General features: G+C 36.2%; 1 protein-coding gene across 4 annotated transcripts in view; it reads left to right on the forward strand.

The window, feature by feature from the left end:
• LOC149808052 (SWI/SNF-related matrix-associated actin-dependent regulator of chromatin subfamily A member 2-like) overlaps positions 1–22,532 on the forward strand; it is an 85,049-nt gene that overhangs the window by 35,985 nt on the left and 26,532 nt on the right. For 3 of the 4 annotated variants that reach the window (XM_089973063.1, XM_089973074.1, XM_089973071.1), the window contains exons 13-22: positions 1,311–1,474; positions 5,003–5,180; positions 7,906–8,034; positions 9,486–9,599; positions 12,710–12,823; positions 13,426–13,527; positions 15,520–15,653; positions 17,841–18,171; positions 18,488–18,718; positions 21,445–21,480. In XM_089973063.1, the coding sequence (XP_089829189.1) occupies positions 1,311–1,474; positions 5,003–5,180; positions 7,906–8,034; positions 9,486–9,599; positions 12,710–12,823; positions 13,426–13,527; positions 15,520–15,653; positions 17,841–18,171; positions 18,488–18,718; positions 21,445–21,480 (1,533 nt within the window). The remainder of the gene's footprint in view (positions 1–1,310; positions 1,475–5,002; positions 5,181–7,905; positions 8,035–9,485; positions 9,600–12,709; positions 12,824–13,425; positions 13,528–15,519; positions 15,654–17,840; positions 18,172–18,487; positions 18,719–21,444; positions 21,481–22,532) is intronic. The other variant, XM_089973081.1, reaches the window with a different exon arrangement.

Here is a 22,532-nt window from a genome sequence, read left to right on the forward strand (position 1 = left end):
TCATAAGAAAAAGATTTACAAATTTTTTATTTAAAAAAATCATAGGAGATAAATATTATGCTCAGCTTAAATAAAATCATACAACTCTTGAGCTTTAGGTTTAGCTTGAACTTTTATTTTGACCAATCACAAATGGCATTATTTATGAAAGCTTGTTCCTGATTGGCTGATAATGGAAACTGACTCAAGCTCTCCAGTTCTGGTTAATAATTGTAACTGTCTTGACACTACTCACATATGAAAATCTACTGATAGGGAAAATAACAGTTACTGTGATCTTTGATAACTCTCTTCAGATCATTTTAGAGAAAACTATTTCACACTAAACTTTGGACCACTCTGGTGGCCTAGTGGTTAGAGCGTCTGCCCCACATGCTGGAGGTCATGGATTCAATCCCCGGCTGAGTCATACCGAAGACTTTTTAAAAAATAGTACTAACAACTGCCTCGCCAAGCTCTCAGCATTAAGAGGTTAGTGTTAGGACTGGTCAACCTGATGTCAGGATAATGTGATTGGGTGGAACATCATGCTACATGTCTCAGTGCTAGACATCACTTTGAACTGCCACACTGTAGACATCGTAGCGATATGACTTGAAAATTGTTAAAACTATGTTACAAATCTAAATCACACACACTAAACTTCGAATAATAGTATGATTGACCCTCTGAATACAAAGACTAGAAATGCATTCATAAATGTCTGCACTTTATTTACTTTTTTTTCTTGCACTTAATAAGAGAACTGATTGATGAGTGCACAGATAGCTGTATAATCAGATTCTTTGAAATGAGCATGTTTGATACGCAGTCAGAACTTCTTAAAACAGAGTTGTCAATAGCCAACAAGTTAGTCTGCAAGTTAAACAAGAAACTGAAACCCTATTATTTAGCAAGTAAAGATGGTAACTCGACACTACTGAGATGTTAAGTTTTCCTTCTCATGCCCCTAACCCAGCTGTGGTCATAACTGACCTATAATCATACCATTGATTTTTATGTTTTCTTTGTAAGCAGGGTGGCTTTTGTAAACAGATAAATGGTGTACAGACATCACACCCCTCGAAAAAATATATAAGAAGAAAATCTCGATCTGGTTATGATTATCTTTATAGTACTTAGGGAACTTGGTCTTGCTACTTATGTGTTCTTTGTACACAAGGGGTCTGAACTGTAGCTGGTTTAATAGTACAAGGATTTCTTTAGCTGCTTTAAGTAGGTGGTGTACGGGTATCACTCCCCTCAAAAATGTATTTAAGTTGAAAATCTCTATCTGATTTATTTATTTGTTTTGTCTCTCAATCATCTAGCTGAAGGGCTTGGAATGGTTAGTATCACTGTACAACAACAATCTGAATGGGATCCTGGCTGATGAAATGGGTCTGGGGAAAACCATTCAGACCATAGGACTCATCACCTACCTAATGGAGAGGAAGAAAGTTAACGGACCCTTCCTCATCATTGTGCCTCTCTCGTAAGTACTTATATAATTAGTGTTGCCATTTGATCTGTCTGGTTGGTAATTGTGTCATTTTTGCCGTTTGATCTGCAATTTTGATCATGATTTCATATTAATGATTACATGACAATAATTTTGTTAAGTAACATATTTTTGCCTCAGACGATTTTGAAATCCTGATGTATTGACCAGAGTATGCTATTGTTTACAGTATTATTGTTCATTAATCATTTTGTATTGCTTTGTTTGCGTATAAGTATCATTATTTTAATAGTGAGAGTGTCATTGCTGTTAACAGCAGTACTAGTCTTAACATTTTGAAATTTGTACAACCATACTACTGTAGAAAGGCAAGACTTGGTTCCTTTTTCAGATTCGTTTACCAATCATTGTACATTTACAACCTCTCAAGTCCATCCAGCTAGAAGAGAAATTCACAATAACTTTGCCTTGTTTTATCATCAAAACAGCTAAAAACTTGTCTGCTTACTGAGATAGAATTCAGGTGAGAATAGTCTTCACTTGGATACAATGATTGGTGCCAAATCTCATCAATCATCACTACCTTCACTTGTGCCTGGTCAGCAGGCTCTAGAAAGAAGCCTTGCAAATACCATCCACTTTTTTCCTTTTCACCAGTTTCAGCAAATCTTTGGAGTTATCTTGCTCTTTGATCAACCTAAATATTTTATACTCTAGTTGTCTAACTTCATTTTATGTTAATCTAATTAGGACCAGTATTTACGTGGTACAGTAGCTACTTGGATCAGTCCATGACAATCCATAACATGAAATTCCTGGTACTGGCTGTGGTGATCATTACCTCAGTGGCCAGTACCAGATGTTGGCCAGCCCTGGACTTTGTCCACTCCAGCTCTGGCACAGTCTTGACCTACACCCTCCTGTACTGGGATTAGATACAGAGATCTATCTTCCTAAGAGACTCCATGCTGGACTTGCATTGAAGACAGCATCTTGCCTTGGAATGTCAAAATTTTTTGTGTGCGCATGGACCAGAAGTCTGTTCTCAAATTGCACTAGCTGGTTCACAACACATAGCAACTGGCTCATTTCTGTACTTGCTCTCGATTTCTATATCTCAGCAATCTGAACATAGTCTTGAGCCCTTCACCGAGGATCCCACAGACAGACACGTCTTGTAGTCAGTGTTGTGTGTTGACAAATAGAGATTTTGACCCACCTACTTTTGCTGAAAGCTTTTCCACAGAAAATGACTCCATGCTCTTACTTGCCTTTGTCAAACATCCCAGTGGGAATCGAAGAATGGGAGCGACTCTTCCATGATGATATGTAGATCTTGCAATTTGTTTCAGATGGCCTGCAGATTATTTTCAGAGATCCATTCGATGTCAACATTTGTAGTAGAAATAAAATTTAAAAATCTCGATTTGATAAGATTTGTGGCAAACACAGATTGGGCAACAGATTACAACTAGTTACTCAAGTTAAACCATGCTTAAGTTAGATCAGAACTTAACTATGGCTTAGTTGTTTCTCATTCCTGCAGATGGTTCAGCCGTTACACAATAAGTGACTTCGACTTTGAGAGTATTTAGAACTTCCCTTTCAGAAATCCTATATGTTAAGGCAAATGAACAGTCATTTATCTCAGATAAACCAAATTGACTTTTCAGTATACTGCCAAAATTATCCTCAAATACATCTAATCTTGCATATGGCATTGTCTTTATGCCCAGATATGAAAGATTATATAATTATACACCAAATTTCTTTGCTCTTTTTGGCATACACATTTGTCCTCATCTTGAACAGCGTAATTCAGTCTTGATAAAACTGCTAAGGTCTCCATTCACATATTACCTTTTTAAAAGCCTCAGAATAAGATTTGATATTTGCCATTACAGGAAGTCCTCTACCAGTCCTTTGTGCTTCACAATACATTGAGATAAGAGTTCTATTACAACCCCTTGATACAGATGGTCCAGCTGTCATTGCCAAGAACCTACTCCCACTCAAGGAAAATCAGTCCTTTGTCTTGAAACTGGTGTCCTTCATCCCAGGGGCTTACATAAGAACCTGTTACGGGTCAGAAGTGGTATCTGAATCAATAACTTGTTCATCCCAGGGGCATATACATGACCCCATTAAGGTTTTGAAGTTACACCAGCATGAAACTGAGCCAGACCTTGTTTGTTTTCACAATGATAGAATTAAGGAAGGATATGGCTCTGTTGGGTAATCTGCTCAGCCTACTGAAAACTTACCAAAGATCAGATAAATTTACAATGTATCAGCTCACAAAGTGATGGCAGTCTGGTTAGCCTACTGAAAACTTACTAAAGATCAGATAAATTTACAACATATCTGCTCACAAAGTGATGGCAGTCTGGTCAACCTACTGAGAACTTACAGAAGATCAGATAAATATACAATGTATCAGCTCACAAGGTGATGGCAGGTTGCTCAGCCTACTGAAAACTAACCAAAGATCAGATAAATTATGCATATCCTCTCACAAGGTTATGGCACTTAGCATGGTACTAACATGGTGTTTGAACACAGCTGCTTCCTAACTGGCATCCAAGTATTTGTATGGAGATCAGAAAAGACATTTTCAAGCTTTTACCTCTGAGACCTTTCATCTGAAAGAGCTCAGTTTGACCTGGTAGAACCAATGTCAGCAGCATGTCAGGCTACTTTTCCCAGCTAGGTCTGGAGTTTCAATAATGTTCTATTAAATTTTTGGTTTCTTTAAAGCTCATCTAATCATAGACCGTATGCTGTCCTTCGCCCATACCTTACACTGCTTCTCACATGTTAGAAGACTAAAGCCAGGGTAAGGGAGTGTAACATCTTCATTGTACCTGTTATCCTCAGGGATGGACTGACATGTTGTTGTTGTTGTTATGGGTTTAATGCCACATTTCAGCACACTGTTTGCTATATTTGGCAGACAGTATATCTGGTGGAAGAAGAATCCTGGGATGATCCACTGACCCATGTGAAGCCAGTGGCGAGCTTTCTCAGATACCCACATTCACCAAGCCGAGACTGAAACCCACACATAGAGGTGAGATGTCGTTGACCTGTAAAGGTGAGAGCCTTAGACCACTCAGCCACCTGGGAACTCCAGTAATATATGTTTTTGGGTAATACTTTACCAGTCATAACATGGGCACACACTATCGGGAAGAACATGCACATGCTCATAGTACTATCTGAAGAGTGACACAATTTGATGCCAGCCCATGTATCCAAGAGAAGACCACTCTTAAGCAGATAACTCTTAGCACTTTTGGATTAAACACAAGCCAAAAGAGTAGGTGAATGTTTTCTTTAGCTTGGGAGAACTGGACTTGTGAGGTATGTACTCCTAATGAAGTTTGATCAGGTAACTATTTTCAGAGAAACATATTTTATTCCAAAAGCTCTTTATTTTAATGGGGGAACCCATGTTTACCTTAGTATCTTTATTTCACAACTGGCTTTTTTTGTCAACCCTAGTTTTTGCATTGATTTTATTGTATCTGTAACAACTTCTATGCATGTGTGTGTTTGCAGAACACTGTCCAACTGGATGATTGAATTTGAGAAGTGGTCTCCATCTGTCATCAAGATTCCATACAAAGGTTCTCCTAACGTCCGCAAAACTCTTGCACCTCAGTTGAAGGCTGGTAAATTCAATGTTCTGCTTACTACCTATGAATACATCATCAAGGACAAGGGGACTCTATCTAAGGTATCATTAAACTATGTACTTGTATGAAAACTATAAGAAACATTGAATACCATCTTTCATCACATAATGGCCGTCAGAGCTGGACCTGTCTTGAAACTGTTTATATTAAAACTCGTTATCAAATTTTAATCTTATATAACATTAGGTCTATTCCATTTAAACATACATTTTACCCAGAGAAGGCACTTTAAAAAAAATATATGCTAGGGTACTCAGATTACCCAAAGAGTTCATATGAAAACAATACAAAATTCTAAACTGCATCTGTGGGTGACTATTTTACATTAAAAGTGTCTTCCCTGGGTCCCATCTATATTTTACTGGAGCAGCCCTTAAATTGGAGTGAGGTTTTAATGTGACAATTTGGAGACTATCCATTGGTTTATATCTCAACATGTTGATCAACTTGAAGTGTCATTTGTTTGTGGGTTTTGTTTATAATGACATTCTTTGCTCGTCAGAGATCATAAGAACATATTTGATGGCCTCAGTCCATTAGTACAAGTTTTATTATCTCTAATCCTAAATTGCTGAGAAAATTTTCATTAAACTTAACTGACACCTTCATCCCAAAACCTAGTTGGTCCTAAATGAAAATGGTGCCATGGCAGCCGTTTTGAAAATCTTACCATCACTACTCCTTCTCAGTGGATGGGCATGGCGTTTTCAATAAAAGACATCTTATGATGTCATTTTGGTCCCAAATGAAAATAGTTCCATTCTGACATAATATTGCCACCAATCTTTGTTATTGCTACTCCTTATGTTCATAGTTTCAGGCAACTGCTTATTATGATGTCTGGTTTTTCTGACAACCAATTTAAATTAAAAATCTTTGTTATTAGTGCTCTTTCTGAACAGACAGTCATATCAACATGGGTTTTTCTACTAAACAAAATTTGATGTTGGTACTAAATGAAAATGATGTTGATCTGATATCCAACATGGCTACCTAATCTTGTTGTTACTTCTGAATGGACTGGGATAGCGAAGCTGGCCTGCTTGTAAATCTTGTTATTATTACTTCTGAATGGATTGTCATAGAGATGTGGTATCTTCATGAAAAGATTTCATATTGCATATAGTTGGTCCTTAATAAAATTACACAGATCATACCTCCAATCTTCCAAATGAATAGTCATATTGGCTTGGGACTTTAACTCCAAGGCTTCATATCATGTATAGTTTGTCAGGAATGAAATCCAATAGGACCACCTCGGAGACCATCATGAAAATCATATCAGCTTTAGGTTTTCATTCCTCAGATACTTCATATCTAATTTGTCTTAAATGAAAATGGTGCCAATCTGACATCTAACACCATGGTACCCATCTTGAAAATCCTGTTATTGCTCCTCCTGAATGGGTTTTCATTAATGACTTATCATCATATTTAGTTGGTTCTAAGTGAAAATGGTGCCAATATAACATCCAACATAGACACCATGGCAAACAGCTTGAAAATTTCATTGCTACCGTATTTGCTGGCCTATTAGACAATAGTTTTTTGACAGAAAATATTAGCTTCGTCTTACACTCCGAATGGACTTGTGTATGGATTTTGTCATCCAAATTGCTTGATTGTATGTCACATAAAAAAGATTATTGAAAAAATTCTTCATAAGTACGAAAAAACTGTGTAAAAATATATTTCGTTTTGGGGAAGAGATCATGTGTGAAAAAATACAGGATTTGAAACAATTACATGATCATCAGTATTAGAATTAACTTATATCCGATGTAATTGCACTAAAGCAGCATGCATTAGTAATATATTTTATGTGTAATATACGTTGTTTAAATTTGATACAGGTGCATTAGAAGTGAAAAGTTAGAAGATGAATAAGCATGACAGAGACCGATATTGCATTACAATTTTCTTGCTGCACCTCTTCATCAAATAAAAGTTATGCCCCATTATGAGAGAGTGAGAGATGTATTTACGATTGTATATTAATCTTATATTGTTCACTTTCTTAATGACAGTGATCATACTCATGTACAAAAGTACAGTACCATATTCCATTATCAATTAATACCACAGGGAAAGCAGTTCCTTCTAGTTTTAGTTTGACCGCTCTGGTGGCCTAATGGTTAGAGTGTCCACCTCGGATGCGGGAGGTCATGCGTTTGATCCTAGCCAAGTCATACCAAAGACTTACAAAAATGGTACTAACAGCTGCTTTGCTTGGCACTCAGCATTAAGAGGTTAGTGTTAGGACTGGTCAGCCTGGTGTCAGGATAATGTGACTGGGTGGGACATCATGCTACATGTCTGCAGCATGATGTCCCAGTTCTAGACATCACTATAAACTGCCACACTGCAGACATCATAGCAATATGACTGAAAAATTGTTCAAGCTATGTTAAAAATCCTAATCTCACACTCACACCTATCTGTCTGTAATCTGCATACTGGAAATAAAGTATGTCAACACATAAAAGGGCACCACCTACCACTGACAGACATTCTAAAGATGGGAAAACCATCAAGTTGATATGTGTACGAATAATGTATTATATCATAGGCTGTGTATCTTGAAGTACTTTATACGCATTATATATATGCACATATATAGAGAGAGAGATGGGGGGGGGGCAATAATAGAGATCAGGGGATTTTCAACAGAAGACTGTCGATTTACATTGTTTTACCATGGCCTTTTGCTATCATCATGAGGCCCTATATTCAATGCCTTGTACAACAATGGAAATTTCTTTTTAGATTCGCTGGAAGTACATGATAGTGGATGAGGGTCATAGAATGAAGAATCATCACTGCAAGCTGACACAAGTCCTCAATACCCACTACTTGGCCCCTCACAGGGTTCTGCTAACAGGAACACCTCTGCAGGTAACACAGCTCATTATAACTTTGACTGTAGAAGAAGGGAAAGCAAGAACTTGCTATTTACATTTCTAACTTATCATTCCAGGCAAGTGAATTTCCCAAAACTCTTGCAGATCATTCCTAAAATAAAACTAGCAGTTTGATTGGTTTGCAGTGAGGTACCCCTGATGTAATGCATACTAGACCCACATAACCATGCAGAGTTAAGTCTATATGACCAGCATGATGCCATGGAATGAACAGTCAGATTTACATATCCAGCTATTCTTCTGCAATATAGTTTAATTACTTGGATGTTGTATCAGTTACAAAACTATCAGGTTTATAGACATACCCCATTTGGCTCTGGGGCAGTCAATATAAAATAGGTACTGTCAACATGTGTGGATATATTGGATTGTATTTCATATTTCATCATCATGAAAGGAGATTGAAATCTTTCTTTGAGGAGGTATGCAAAGAAATAAAGGAACCCTGAAATTTATTTTATGCATAGAGACACATTGATTATTTGATCATTGTTTGAGGTATTATGACCTGGACTGTGTCTTCACATACAGGTAGTGTGACAAAACTATGGGGTGTAGGTAGTTACTTTACCGTTTTTAAAGAATTATATATGAAGCTGGTTCCATGAAAAGAATGCTTACATATGAAATGGCTTAACTTTATCCAAATACAGCACTATTCCGTGTTCTATATTGCTTTCATTTATTTTGTTGTGGAAAATATGGATATTGAGCTGTACAGATGTGAATATTTGGATATTGGCAAGCATTTTTGGATGTGAAGATTTTGGATATTGAACAGTATGGGTGTGAAATTTTGTAATAATTAATGGTCTTTTGCCTAGCATTGAATTGATCTTGCCCAAAATTTTGTGAAAATAAGTGATCACTTTGATTTTAAAATACAACCATTGTCTACCATTTGTGAACACTAAAGAAGAGATGAACACAAACTGTTGTTATATAGATTTCTTTTTCTTTGCATGGACCCTATTGTAAAATATAGATTTTAGAATAAATGTTGCCATTTTATCATTCTGAACTAGTTGCACCAGTAGTGATCTGTTATCATTTCCTATTAAGTTGTCTTGTGTATACAATTTCTTTCAGAAAATATTGTATGTAATATATGTTTTATAATAACAGGTTATTCAGTATTTCTCTATTGTCATTGTTCAGCAGCATAGTCCTGTGACTGGATTGCCGATATAACTGTTAATAGACAGTGATGAAATTATCAAGGTCCAAAAATTGGTCAGTATTAAACTTTTGCACAAAAAAGAACATGTTACATTGACAGGTTTCTTAAAATGAGCATTCAGACAAGTGATTTTCAGGATTAGTACGAGACTCTTTATAGAGCATTCAGACTGGTGATGTTTAAATTAGTACAAGTTTCTTTATAAAGCAATATTTTTTAAATGTTAATTTATAATTGTATTTCAGAATAAATTGCCAGAGTTGTGGGCTTTACTAAACTTTTTGCTACCCAGCATTTTCAAGTCCTGTGTTACATTTGAACAGTGGTTTAATGCACCATTTGCTATGACTGGAGAAAAGGTAAGAAATTAATTAAATTTGCATTTATTCTAAATAAGGGTATCAGTCAGACTTAAAATGCAAACTGTTTATAAATGTACTTTTTCGTTGCCTCTATCTGTTGTCATGTAGAGTAAAATATTTATTCATTGCATGGTAGAATGTTTGCAGGCAGTTTATTTTTTTCAACAAGGAGTTTTATTATCCTCTGCCTGCTTTCCAAGACATCCTTCCTATTAAATATGCAGTATTTGATGACTTCATCATCTGATTGCACTGGTTTTTTATTGCTTCTATTAATCTTCATTCATCTAAACGTCTGATTGGTCATAAATGAAAATGAAAATGTCTGATCATAAATGAAAATAAAAACATCTGATTGGTCATAAATGAAATTGGCGCTAATCAGACATCCAGTATGGCAGCCACAGCAATTATTTTGAAAATATTATTGCCACTCAGCCCAAATGGATGGTTAAAGCAAAAGTGGGTTTTTACTGAAACACTTTTTATGATGTCTAGATGGTCCTAGATAAAATGGTGCTGATCTGACATATAACATGGCCACCTTGGCAGTCATGTTTAAAATCTTGTTATTGCTGCTACTCCTAAACAGAAAGTCATATCACCATGGAGTTTTCACAAGAAGACTGGTCCTGTCAGCATGGTGGGGGGGGGTCACTAAAGACATCCTATGATCTTTAGTCAGTCCTAAAGGTAATCAGCTAATATCCAGTATGTGATCCATGGCAGCCATCTTTAACTTTTGAATATATTCATAGCTGCCAACCCTCACGAATTTGGTGTGAATTTCACGACTTTTTCAGCGATTCACGGATTCACGCCGTAAGACAAAAATTCACGAATTTTCCGATCCTCAGTTATTTTAAATCTTTAATAATAAAAAAAAAAACGATTTCCCGTTAAGCGCTAGTCGTGATTTTCGCAGTTGCCGAAACGGTCCAGTACTGCTGGTCACGATATTAGTAGATCTACAGCCGATTAGTACAGTTGGCCCGGTCGCAAGCATTTTAGCCTATTTTAATTTATATGTATAAGAGTAGTTTTACAAGTGCTTTTGAAAGAAACTGGGGCCTAACCAGAAATTTGCTCCGCGCATGCATCAAAACACTGATTCGAGTTGCCGTTCAGCATCGCATGTAAGATTTTGAAAATGTCTTCACCACCAAGGAAAAAGAAATGTATTACTCAAAAAGTGAAGTTTAATTTGGAATATATAAAAAACTGGCCGTGCATTCTGCCATTAAACATTGATATTCATTCATGCTTTTTGCACTCAGTGTGCCATCGCAGAGACGATGTCAGGAAGAATGTTGGTTGCAAAAAGCACGTAGAAGTTGGGAAAATTAAGAATTCGCAGATTTCAGCTCTGGAATATTTTACACCATTGGCGGAAGACCCGCAGGCTACCAACGCTTAAGCATTATTTGTGAGTTTTCTTGTGTCAAACACAATCTACCTTTATCAGCTGGAGACCATGCTAAACATTTGTTCTGACATATGTTCCCGGACTCGAAAATTGCTTCCAAATTTTCCTGTGGAAGAACCAAAACTGCTGCAGCTCCTGTGCATTCCTCACAGCAACAGTGACAGCGAAAGAATATTTTCTTTAGTGAGGAAAAAAAGACAGACTTTAAGGCCTCCTTAGCTGCAGAAAATTTGTCAGCAATTTTAGTCCCCAAGATCAACCAGCAGGCAAGAAGTCAGAACTATTTAGAAAACAAATTTACGATCAAGCAGTTGAGGAAGTTCAAGTCTGCCACAGTATCATGTCTTGATAAATAAATATTTCTGCATATATGTAGTGTTTTATTTTTATTTTGCAAACTTGATATAGTGTAGTATTGACGGTCGGAGTAGTCAGAGTAGATGGAGTTATTGTCATGGTATTTTTCACGAATTCATGTCCAAATTCACGACTTGTTATCCCTATTTTCACTAATTGTGAGCCTGGAAGGTTGGCAGCTATGTATATTGTTGTCACTTCTTCCAAAGAATGGAAGTCATATCAACATGAAATTGTACCACAAGACTTCTTATCAAGTCTGGTTAGTCCTAAATAAAAATGGTTCCATTTAGACTTCCAGTATGGTTGTCACAGTGGTTATCCTGAAAAACTTGCTTTTGCCACCCTTATCATGTTGAAGTGGGGTTTTCAGCAGAAGACTTCCTATGATGTCTGGTTGGTCCTAAATGAATATGATTCTGCCTGGCTATCAAATATGGCTACCACAGCAGCCATCATGAATTTTTTTTTTTATTGCTACACCATCAAGATGAATGGTTATATGGGGTGTGACTGAAAGACATTATGTCTGATTGCTTCAAAATGAAATGGTGCCAACCAGACATCCAGTATGGCCACCACAGCAGCAATCTTGAAATTCTCATTATTGCAGTTCCTCCCAAATCGAAAGTCTTATAAGCCTGGGGATTTCACCTGAATAAATCTTATGATATCTAGTTGTTCTTTAGTAAAAATTGTGCTGATCTGATTTGCAAATTGGCCGTAACTGCAACCATCTTGAAAATCTTGTTGATACTTCTCCAAATTGGAAAGTCACATCAGCACTCGGTTTTCAGAAGAGAGCTTATGATGTAAAGTTGTTACTAAACTAAAATGTTACCGATTTGACATTCAGTATGACCATGGCAGCTACCTTGAAAATCTTGTTATTGCTACACCTCCTACATTGAAGGTCATATTGACATGGGGTTTTCACCAAAGGACTAATTATGATGTCTGGTTGATCCTGAATTAAACTGGTTTCAATATGACTTCAGATATGACTGCCACAATGAACATATGGAAAATCCTATCTCCTGAATGAATGGTCATATCAGCATGGGTTTAAACTAAAAGTCTGGTGTCAAGTTGGACCAAAATGAAAATTGCATCCTTCTTACATCCAGTATGGCTGCTAAATTGTCTAATTTGAAAATCTTAATGCTTAAGAATATCAGAGATGTTTCACCACTTTTCAGTTTAAAAGTAGAAATGATCTATCTAGAATTTCTGGAAATTCTTTTTGGACAGTAGAGAGTCAGGCACATTAAGGGATTTGTTTATGGAATGTGAGTTGTAATATTTTGTATTAATTTTCTCACAGGTTGAATTAAATCAAGAGGAAACCCTACTTATTATCCGCCGTCTCCATAAAGTATTACGACCTTTCCTGTTAAGACGTCTGAAGAAAGAGGTGGAATCACAGTTACCTGAGAAGGTACAGAGGGGAAATAATATTTATTTGAATATGTTGATTTTGAAAAGACTTAACTCATAATAGAATATTTTGTATTTGAGTATGTATCTTTTTGTTTGGTGTAATTTTTGGCATTTTTTGTATCCTTTAGTCATAAAGGGGGAATTTCCACTGTAAGACTTAAAGATATGAAATGACTTTAGTTGGTGAGTCAGGTGATAGAGTCATTGACAAGGTTTTCTACTTATTTATCAAATTGAGTTTGTGAAAATTTATTATATTTGCAGCATAATGTTTGCTCTTTAATTTTTTGACTTTACGATGTTTTGGAACCTAATATAAATGACAATATTGAGAACTCAGTTTTACCTCAATTTATTATCGTCACGTGAGTGGCGTCCAATTGTCCTTTAAACTGAAGAAATCCATACAGTTGCATATGTGTGTGTGTGTGAGAAAGTACATAATGAACAAATATAAATGTGCTTTCATCTATAGACAGTGTATGTGCCTGACCTTGCCTCTTGATGACAGGTGTGTGTGTATAATCAATCAAAGTCCTTACCATATTATGGAACCCTAACTTTATATTAACATTAATTCATGGTTGTTCATATCTATAGGTGGAGTATGTGATCAAATGTGACATGTCTGCCCTGCAGAGGTTAATCTACCGTCACATGCAAAATAAAGGAGTTATGCTGACTGATGACAAGGACAAGAAGGTATGGTACTCAACATTTTTTCGACTAATATGTCTTTCATGACTGTTATCCAAATCATATTTAAGGATCATCTAATTGGCTTGCCTTTTTGGTATAACCCACTGTTTATCTGTTCTCCAGCATTTTGTTTTTGATGTATTTTGAAGAGTTTAAATGAGCAAGGTACTTTTGTAGGTAATTTACTATGTATACATGTTGAATCTATATTGTGATAGCTGCCTGAGAATAAAAAGAAAGTTGGAAGCAGGACAGCTGCATTATCTTGTTTTACTCATATTACTCATAGGAAAACCCTTTCATCTACCACAGTTGGGTAAAGTCCTTTCAGGTCTTTTTATGAATCTTATAACTACTGGTATTCCAGTTTTCATGGCATGAATGAACAGGAAAATAAAATTCATCAAATGAAACCCCTTCTAAGTGTCATTATTTTTAGGCAGGAATAAGGTTTTGCTAAGTTAAGCCAACAAACTTTGATCCTGAGTGGGGAGATTTTCTTATGTATACATCCTGAGTGTGAGATTACCTTATGTATACATCGTTATGGGATTTCCTTATGTACACATACTTATGTGGGGGCCCCGAGTGGCCGAGTGGTCTAAAGCGCTCTTCGTTACGGATCGCTGCCATCTCACCTCTTTCTGCGTGGGTTCGAGTCTCGGATTCAGCCAATGTGGGTATGTGAGAAAGCTTGCCAGTAGCTTCTCGTGGGTCGGTGGTTCTTTCCGGGGTTTTCCCGGATTCTTCCTCCACCATTAATACTGGCCGCCATGTATAGCCTATCGTGTGCTGAAAAATGGCGTTAAACCCTATAACAACAACAACAACATACTTATGTGATTCGAAATGTACACATACTTATTGGATTTCCTTATCCCAGACTGACATATATGATGTCATATTTTTCTCACTTGGAAAATGTTGAAGAAAAAAATATGGTATAGCGTATTTACCATATATATTGGTGAAACAGATCATTTTGCCAACAAAATGATCATTAACATGGATGAATTTCTAGTGTACTTTGATATCATTCTTGGACGGAGTGACAATGGTCGGGGGGGAAACAGAAGTAGAGGAGTTTGGATTGACTGGTGCAGACTTGAAAAAATCTGACCTTAGTCCTTGCAGTTTTTGTTTTAGGTGATGTGTTGCCTCTAATGACAATTTTTCACTGTATGAGAAAGCTAACATAAATATTCATGCACTGAAAGAATGGATCGTAAGTGTGCAGGAGAAGGGTTTTGTTGACGAGATGATGCAGAAGTGGATTAAAAGAGTTTTATCTCATGTGCACAGTTTTATATTTTTTTAAACAAAATTTGAGTTGGAGTACATTTTCCGACACATAATCTTCTAATGATTTAAAAGGTGTCCCACAAGTTATGACTCAAGAAAACGTGTCCCAGAACACACAGTGCACAAAAAAATTACTTTCAAAGTTAATTTATGGTGTCCCAACAAATACAATATTATCAGTATTGATACATTTAAACAAACTACCAAGTATTTCATAGTTTTTTTTAAGGCCATTAGAAAGAACATAGAAGTTTAGTATTTCTTGGTTAACAGGAATCATTACTTATAGGCTGGACAAATTGGTTCTAAAGCCACAACAAACACTGAAGACACTGGAAATTCTGTAAGGTTAATGATGTCATTTACAGTGTAAGTACTTTGGCATATTCCACACAACGTTCTCACATGGCAAAGTGTATCCCACATGACTTTCTCACAGTGACAAAATGTATGAAAATTAAAGAAAGTGTGATTCCCTCTAGATGGGATGACACTGCCATTCCATAGCATGTTTCAAAGTTGTATTGACTGGTGAAGTTTAAATGCATTGCTCCAGGTTACAGTAGAAATGACAGTAGTTGGACTTAATCCCTTGACTTTCTGATCCTAAGTCTGAAGTACCAACCACTGGGAAAAATTAATATTTTTCACCTATGAAATAAGATTGAAAGGTGCCTGTATTATTTTTTACAGGGTAAGGGTGGTGCCAAAGCTCTGATGAACACCATTATGCAGCTGAGGAAGATCTGTAACCATCCCTTCATGTTCCAGCATATTGAAGAGGCCATTGCTGAACATCTTGGTTACACTGGAGGAATTCTTTCTGGGTATTTGCACATACATACAGGCACACACTTAATATTACACTAACAATGGTTATCCAGTCATGACAGTGACACTCTACTTCACATCCTTTTAGGTAAAATAGTGGAAAACTTTGACTTTTCAGATGATCTAACATGGCAAAAATTCATGTGTCTGGTGGTAGAAAGATTAGAATTGATGTACAGAAGAACAAAAGAACTTGAACATGATATCTAACATTATGCTTATGCATTATATTAATTCAGTTTCATTTTGGTCTGAAATTTTTTATTGACAACTGTTAGATTTATAGTGTTCTGAGGGAGAGCCAACACGATAACTGATTTAAAACATGCCAGTCAAATGTAAATAATTCCAGTTCATCCAGTATGTTTGCATTTTCCATGTTATTTTCGATCATAGTTCCTTTTATAATTTCATCTCTAAATTGAATGATTTTTATTATTGTTGAAACAAAAAAAAAATGACACTTGATAAATATGAAAGCTAATAAGCTGCTTCCAAACTGAAAATAGACATCTCAGAGTGTGCATTTGTACACAGCATGCATAATATTTAATGATAAAATCTCTAAAATGTGATTTTTATTTTGCAGCATTGCACCTTTTTTTTGTTTCTTTAAATGTTACCCAATCATAATACCTTAGGGAGAACTACTACTACTAAAATCTCTAAAATGTGATTTTTATTTTGCAGCATTGCACCTTTTTTTTGTTTCTTTAAATGTTACCCAATCATAATACCTTAGGGAGAACTACTACTACCTCTCAAATCCAGCCCTTCCAGCAACTACTTTTAGCTAAAGGGAGCTGGAAGTTATCTGTCGATCTATGTGGCAGTCAGACAGAGTAATCTAATCGTATGTATAAGACTTGGCAGCAAAGTCTAAGAACTACTCTGCGTGTGTCAAGAAGCACACTCTCATCATGAGAGACCTCGCAAAAGCCAGAATCTACTTGGAAGATATACCATTACAAATTGGAGTTTTTCACTTCTGAGGAAACATACTCCATCTATATCTCCCAATAAAGTTCTGCCTTTACAATTTGCTAACACTTTGTCATCGTCACACATTTAGGTACTTGCATGGGGAGCCTAAGCAACTTCACATTTCAGTTCGGACTATAATTATTTTGTACATGCAACTCTCTAGTGCTTATAAAAACTCCTAATATCTGTGTAATTCCATTACAAACAGGTACATATCAGTGAGTTTCTATTAAAGTCAGTTACAAGAAATTACACTCCTGGTTACCGTTTAGATATGTGTCCATTGAAACAGTATAAATGCAATATAATTATTTTCTTAAAATGGTTAAAATAAACTTGTAATTGCAAATATTTTATTACCATATTACAGAAATAAGGATCTACTAGTTTTTTTTTATCTCTGGGAATAAAACACAGTAAGAAAAGGATGGTGGCAACAACAAAATCACTGAAAAATGGAAACCCGTGAAAGTTATTGATACTACAGTGCCTAATCATAATACAGGCACACATCCCAACCTGCCTGCAGTTACATCTCTTGGAAGTGTGCACATCTGCTCCAACAATAACTGACATTGGACAGGATTTGACACCAAGCCCACTATCCAAGGGAAGATCACTCTAATCTTCTGCATGAAAGCAGATGACTTTTTAGTACTTTGTTGACAACTGATTAGAGGTGGCATCTATCCAAGAGGAGACCACTCTAGTCTGACTTCTGCCTAATCAAGCAGATGACCTTTTAGTAACTTTTATTTTGCTAATACAAAAACAGAATATGTGATGTACTTCTCTTTAAACATGAGGAGGTTGGATTTGTAAAGCGGTGGATCTACTCTTAATGTGTTTTGTTCAGTTCAGCTAAGTTCTTTTATTATCTGTGATCTCTGAAACATTTTCTTAAAAATTTTTTATCACCTTCTGACATCACTTTTTGTGGCACAATGTTCGTGTATCAAGGTCTTATATTTCTTGATGGAATCAGAACAAAGGGAGTTATTTATTGTTGCACCTTGAGTGAACCCAGGGGACATATTCATTGATCATTATAGTAGGACTGCTAAGTATTCCCTTGACAGCTCAACCAAGGTGCAACACAGGTTATTGAATTTGTATCTAGTGTAAATATGCATTGAGTGAAAGCAAGTACTTGTCTCATATAGACTACCAACCTCATTTTGATTTCTTTAACTTTGTAGACCTGAGCTTTATCGAGCAGCCGGAAAGTTTGAGCTGCTAGACAGGATTTTGCCAAAACTGAAGGCTTTCAACCACAAAGTACTGCTCTTCTGTCAGATGACATCGCTAATGTCCATTATGGAGGACTACTTCCTGTACCGTGGATACAGATACCTTCGCCTTGATGGGACTACCAAATCTGAGGATAGAGGGCAACTCCTCTTCCTGTTCAATCAGGAGGACTCGCCATACTTCATCTTCTTGCTAAGCACACGTGCTGGCGGTCTTGGTTTGAACTTGCAGAGTGCTGATACAGTTGTTATCTTTGATTCTGATTGGAACCCACACCAGGTACACAAATTTGTCAACTTGCTTAATGTTGTTCATATAGTACAGATCAAGTCTGACATTAATAAACTCAACACTGCTCTTAATTCATCTGATTGTAAGATAATCCAAAGTAAAGTTGATAGATTACTGTATGTACCATTTTGCACAGTAACTAATACAAATTAAATAATAAAAGTGTGTTAAAAAACATTATGATTTTAACTAGAGTTCATTATTGCCCCAACAGTAGACCCTCATTTATTAGAACAGGCCTGTACATCTTTAGAACTTACAGGATTTTTTTTTTTTTATAATTCTGAATCCTGAATCTTTTTAGGATCTTCAAGCCCAGGATAGAGCTCACCGTATTGGTCAACAGAATGAGGTTCGTGTGCTACGTCTGATGACTGTGAACAGTGTTGAAGAGAGAATCCTGGCTGCAGCTCGTTACAAGCTGAATGTGGATGAGAAGGTTATCCAAGCTGGTATGTTTGACCAGAAGTCAACAGGCAGTGAGAGACAACAGTTTCTTAGAGCGCTACTGACCCAAGAAATAGATGAGGATGAGGTGAGATCATTTTGATTTCTGTTGTCTACTTAATACCCTATTCTAGCATACTCATAATTACACTTCTTTTCATGAAGCCTACTATGGCAGAAGGTAACATTGGCCTTCTTTGCAGCCATGTGCATATATGCATCTGCTTTCAAGACTAACCTCAATGTCAATGTTGAAGTTTTTTGGGGTTTTTTTTGAGTTCTGTTCAATGATGGCCAGAAAAATTTTGGGATGGCCTTTTAACATCTGTCCATTATCTTTCTGTCCATCTATCAGTGCAAGTTTTTTAACACTACTCATCCTAAACTACTTGTAGGATTGCCATAAAATTTTACGCACACATTCATCCCAAGGTCTATGGTCCCAAATAAAAATGCTGCAGCCTGGACAGTAATTATGGCTGCAACAGGAGCCACCTTGAAAAGTGGATGAATTTTGGTGTTTACCTTTAAAAGTACTTGCATGTAAAATCAGCTTTAAAAAGTACAGGAAAAATGCCTGAAAACACCCAGTAGTTCTGAAAAATGCTTGAATTTTTTTAAACAAGCACATTTCTTTGAAAACTATCAGTTTACAGACAAATATCAAGAACGAAAATAAGGATCTATTTTAAAAAAGTTTTAAACCCAATCACCATGTGATTTTAATATCATGTTGGGTTGCTTCTGTATTCAGGAAGACTTCTGGTTGGGTTGCGTGTGTATTAAGTAAAACTTGTAGTTGGGTTGTGTGTGTACTGAGTTAAACTTGTAGTTTGGTTGCTTGTGTATTCAGTAAGAGTAGACTTCAGGTAGGGTTACTTGTATATTCAGTAAGAGTAGACTTCAGGAAGGATTGCTTGTGTATTGAGTTGGACTTCTAGTTGACTTGCTTATATGTTCAGAAAGACTTCGGTTGGGTCGCTTGTGTATTAAGTAAGACTTCTAGTTGGGTCACTTGTGTATTGAGTTACACTTTTTGTTGGCTTCCTTATATATACAGTAAGACTTCTGGCTCTGTCAATTGTGTATTCATTATGGCTTCCAGTTGAGTCACTTGTGTATTCAGTATGACTTCTGTATGCTTATTAGTATTTTGCCGTGTTTGTGATTGTAATCGTTTAGTGTAAATGAATGAATACTGCGTTGCTTAGGCCATTAAGGCCAAGGAAAAAAATCAGTCAAGTGCTTTGTGATAGGAAGTTTATTTTCTAATAAGAAATTAGATAAGCACTATTGATGGTGGCTACATTACCATCAGCATATGTTCAGATCATGGTCATCAAAATCAAAGTCTTAAACTGGTATGCTTCTTGCCCTGCAGTCTGACAATCAAAACAAGTTTCAAATTGCTTCTAAAAAATTAACATATTTTATTAGTTAAAATTATTGAAGAAATTTAAAAACTGCTAAAATATGGCACCTCTAGGGACTTGTAGAGCTAAAGTGGCCACAGCTAGATCATTAAGTATAACTAGGGACTTGCAGAGCTAGTGGCCACAGCTAGATCATTGAGTATATCTAGGGACTTGTAGAGCTAGTGGCCACAGCTAGGTCAGTGAATATAAATAGGGACTTGTAGAACTAAAGTGGCCACAGCTAGATCAATGAGTATAACTGGGGACTTGTAGAGCTAAGGTAGTTAAAGGTAGATCAGTGAGTATAACCAGGGACTTGTAGAGCTAAAGCAGCCGCAGCTAGATCAGTGAGTATAGCTAGGGACTTGTAGAGCTAAAGTGACCACAACTAGATCAATGCATAAAAGTCTTGAAGTCTTGTGGCAAGAATGAAAAGCATAACAAGAATGAAAGATAATAGAAACAATAATAGAATGAAATAATGATAATAAAAATGAATTCAGGATATTTTGCATAAAACATGAAAAACTCATGGAGTTGGAAAAACTGTCAAAATAAATAACACTGGTAGCTTCCTAAAATGTTAAGTAGATGAGATGACTGCACCCCAACCCTATCCCTCAAAACCCATTGACCTAATTTCTTCCTCCAGGCCTAGCTTAACAAAAAATACTAAGTTCTTGTTTCAGAATTAATACATAAATGCCAACCATTATGCTTTTGGCATAATCATTATGCTTTTTGACATAATTATCTTTTAGGCTTGCCTGTATGTGGATTACACATTTCTGGTACAAAAAAGAATAAAAATATAGTAATAAAGTTGTGCTTGTCGTTTTTACATCATCTCTTTAATCCCACTCATCATATAAATTTCAGAATATTCTAAAAAAAAAAGAAGATTGCTGCATTTGACTATCCTAGATATATATGTGCTTGCCTTATTTTCTATTTATAGCAGCTTTATATGACACATTACCAAGAAAATTGATGGATTTCTTCTATTTGATACATTGCATCACAGATTCATTACATTGATAATATAGCGGATTAGTCTGTATTTTTAAAGAAAATGGCACCAGATGCTAATCAGAACAGGCTTGTGGATGTAATATGACTGAAAAATGTTTGAGCAGAAGGATCTTTTCAAATTTCAAAACATATCAGATCAGAAAAAGGATAAATCAACTCTGATTTACAGATTTGAAAGAAAGAATAGAAGTGATTTAACAAAGCACTCAGATTGAGTACATTATCATGCTCATTGCAGAAATTGTGGAATTCGCGATTATTCAGCAAAAGTTAGACATTTAGACTTGGTAAAGTGAGTGTTGATTACAAATAATTCATAGTATGTTTTGTGTTTGCCTTCTGGTTCTAATCCACATGGATTTTGCAGATTTCTGACAAGAATTTTGACCAGCTGCAGGACCAGGTTAGTAGCATAATTAAAAGCACATTTTATTCATACAGTTTGCTGTAATTATGGCATATAACATATAGATTGCACTTTTTATTCCACCCTTTGGCCACTTATATTACCATTAATTACACTTCTATCGCTGTCATGGTTGCTCTGCGTGGAAATAGTTAATTCTGATATTGTAAGGACTCTGTTTATCGTAATCAACATTCTTCTTAAGTTTGAACGCAGTTAATTATAGTGCTTGATTTTCTTTTGCCTTTTAAAGGTGCTTGAATTCCCAGATGGAATATCAGTATGAACCATGTCCTCCTGAATGGATAGCAATATATACATGGGGATTTCAAAAAAGACTTCTAACGATGTCTAGTTATTCCTCAGTGAAAATGTTGCTATTCTAACATCCTATATGGCTTCCATGGCAACCATTTTAAACTCATTTTATTGCTGCTTCTGAATGTAAAATGTATTGAATTTGGGTTTTCACCAGAAGACTTTTTATTATGTTGGTCAAGAATGAAATGAGGCTGATATGATGTCCAGTATGGCTACTATAAAATCTTAACACTACTTTTAAATGGAAAGTCATTCTGACATTGGGTTTTCATAATGGTTACTAGTTGGTCCTGAATGAAAAAGGATGCAGACTAACCTCTTTAAGTGCACAGTGGTGGCCATCCTGAAAATATTGTTATCTTTCTCTTCTCAAATGGATCACAATATCAACATGGGATTTTCACCAGTAGGCTTCTTATGATACCTTGTTAGTCCTAGATTCCAATTGTGCTGTTGTTGTTGTTGTAGGGTTTAACGCCATTTTTCAGCACAAGATAGGCTATACATGGCGGCCAGTATAAATGGTGAAGGAAGAACCCGGGAAACCTCTGGAAAGAACCACCAACCCATGAGAAGCTGCTGGCAAGCTTTCTCACATAACCACATTAGCCAAATCCGAGACTCGAACTCACGCAGACAGAGGTGAGATGGCAGTGATTTGTAACGGTGAACGCTTTAGACCACTCGGCCACTCGGGGCCCCTCCAATTGTGCATTTATTATGACTGC

The sequence above is a fragment of the Sinohyriopsis cumingii genome, chromosome 1, assembly GCF_028554795.1.
Source record: "Sinohyriopsis cumingii isolate HCF-2022 chromosome 1, ASM2855479v2, whole genome shotgun sequence".
NCBI classification, from domain to species: domain Eukaryota; kingdom Metazoa; phylum Mollusca; class Bivalvia; order Unionida; family Unionidae; genus Sinohyriopsis; species Sinohyriopsis cumingii.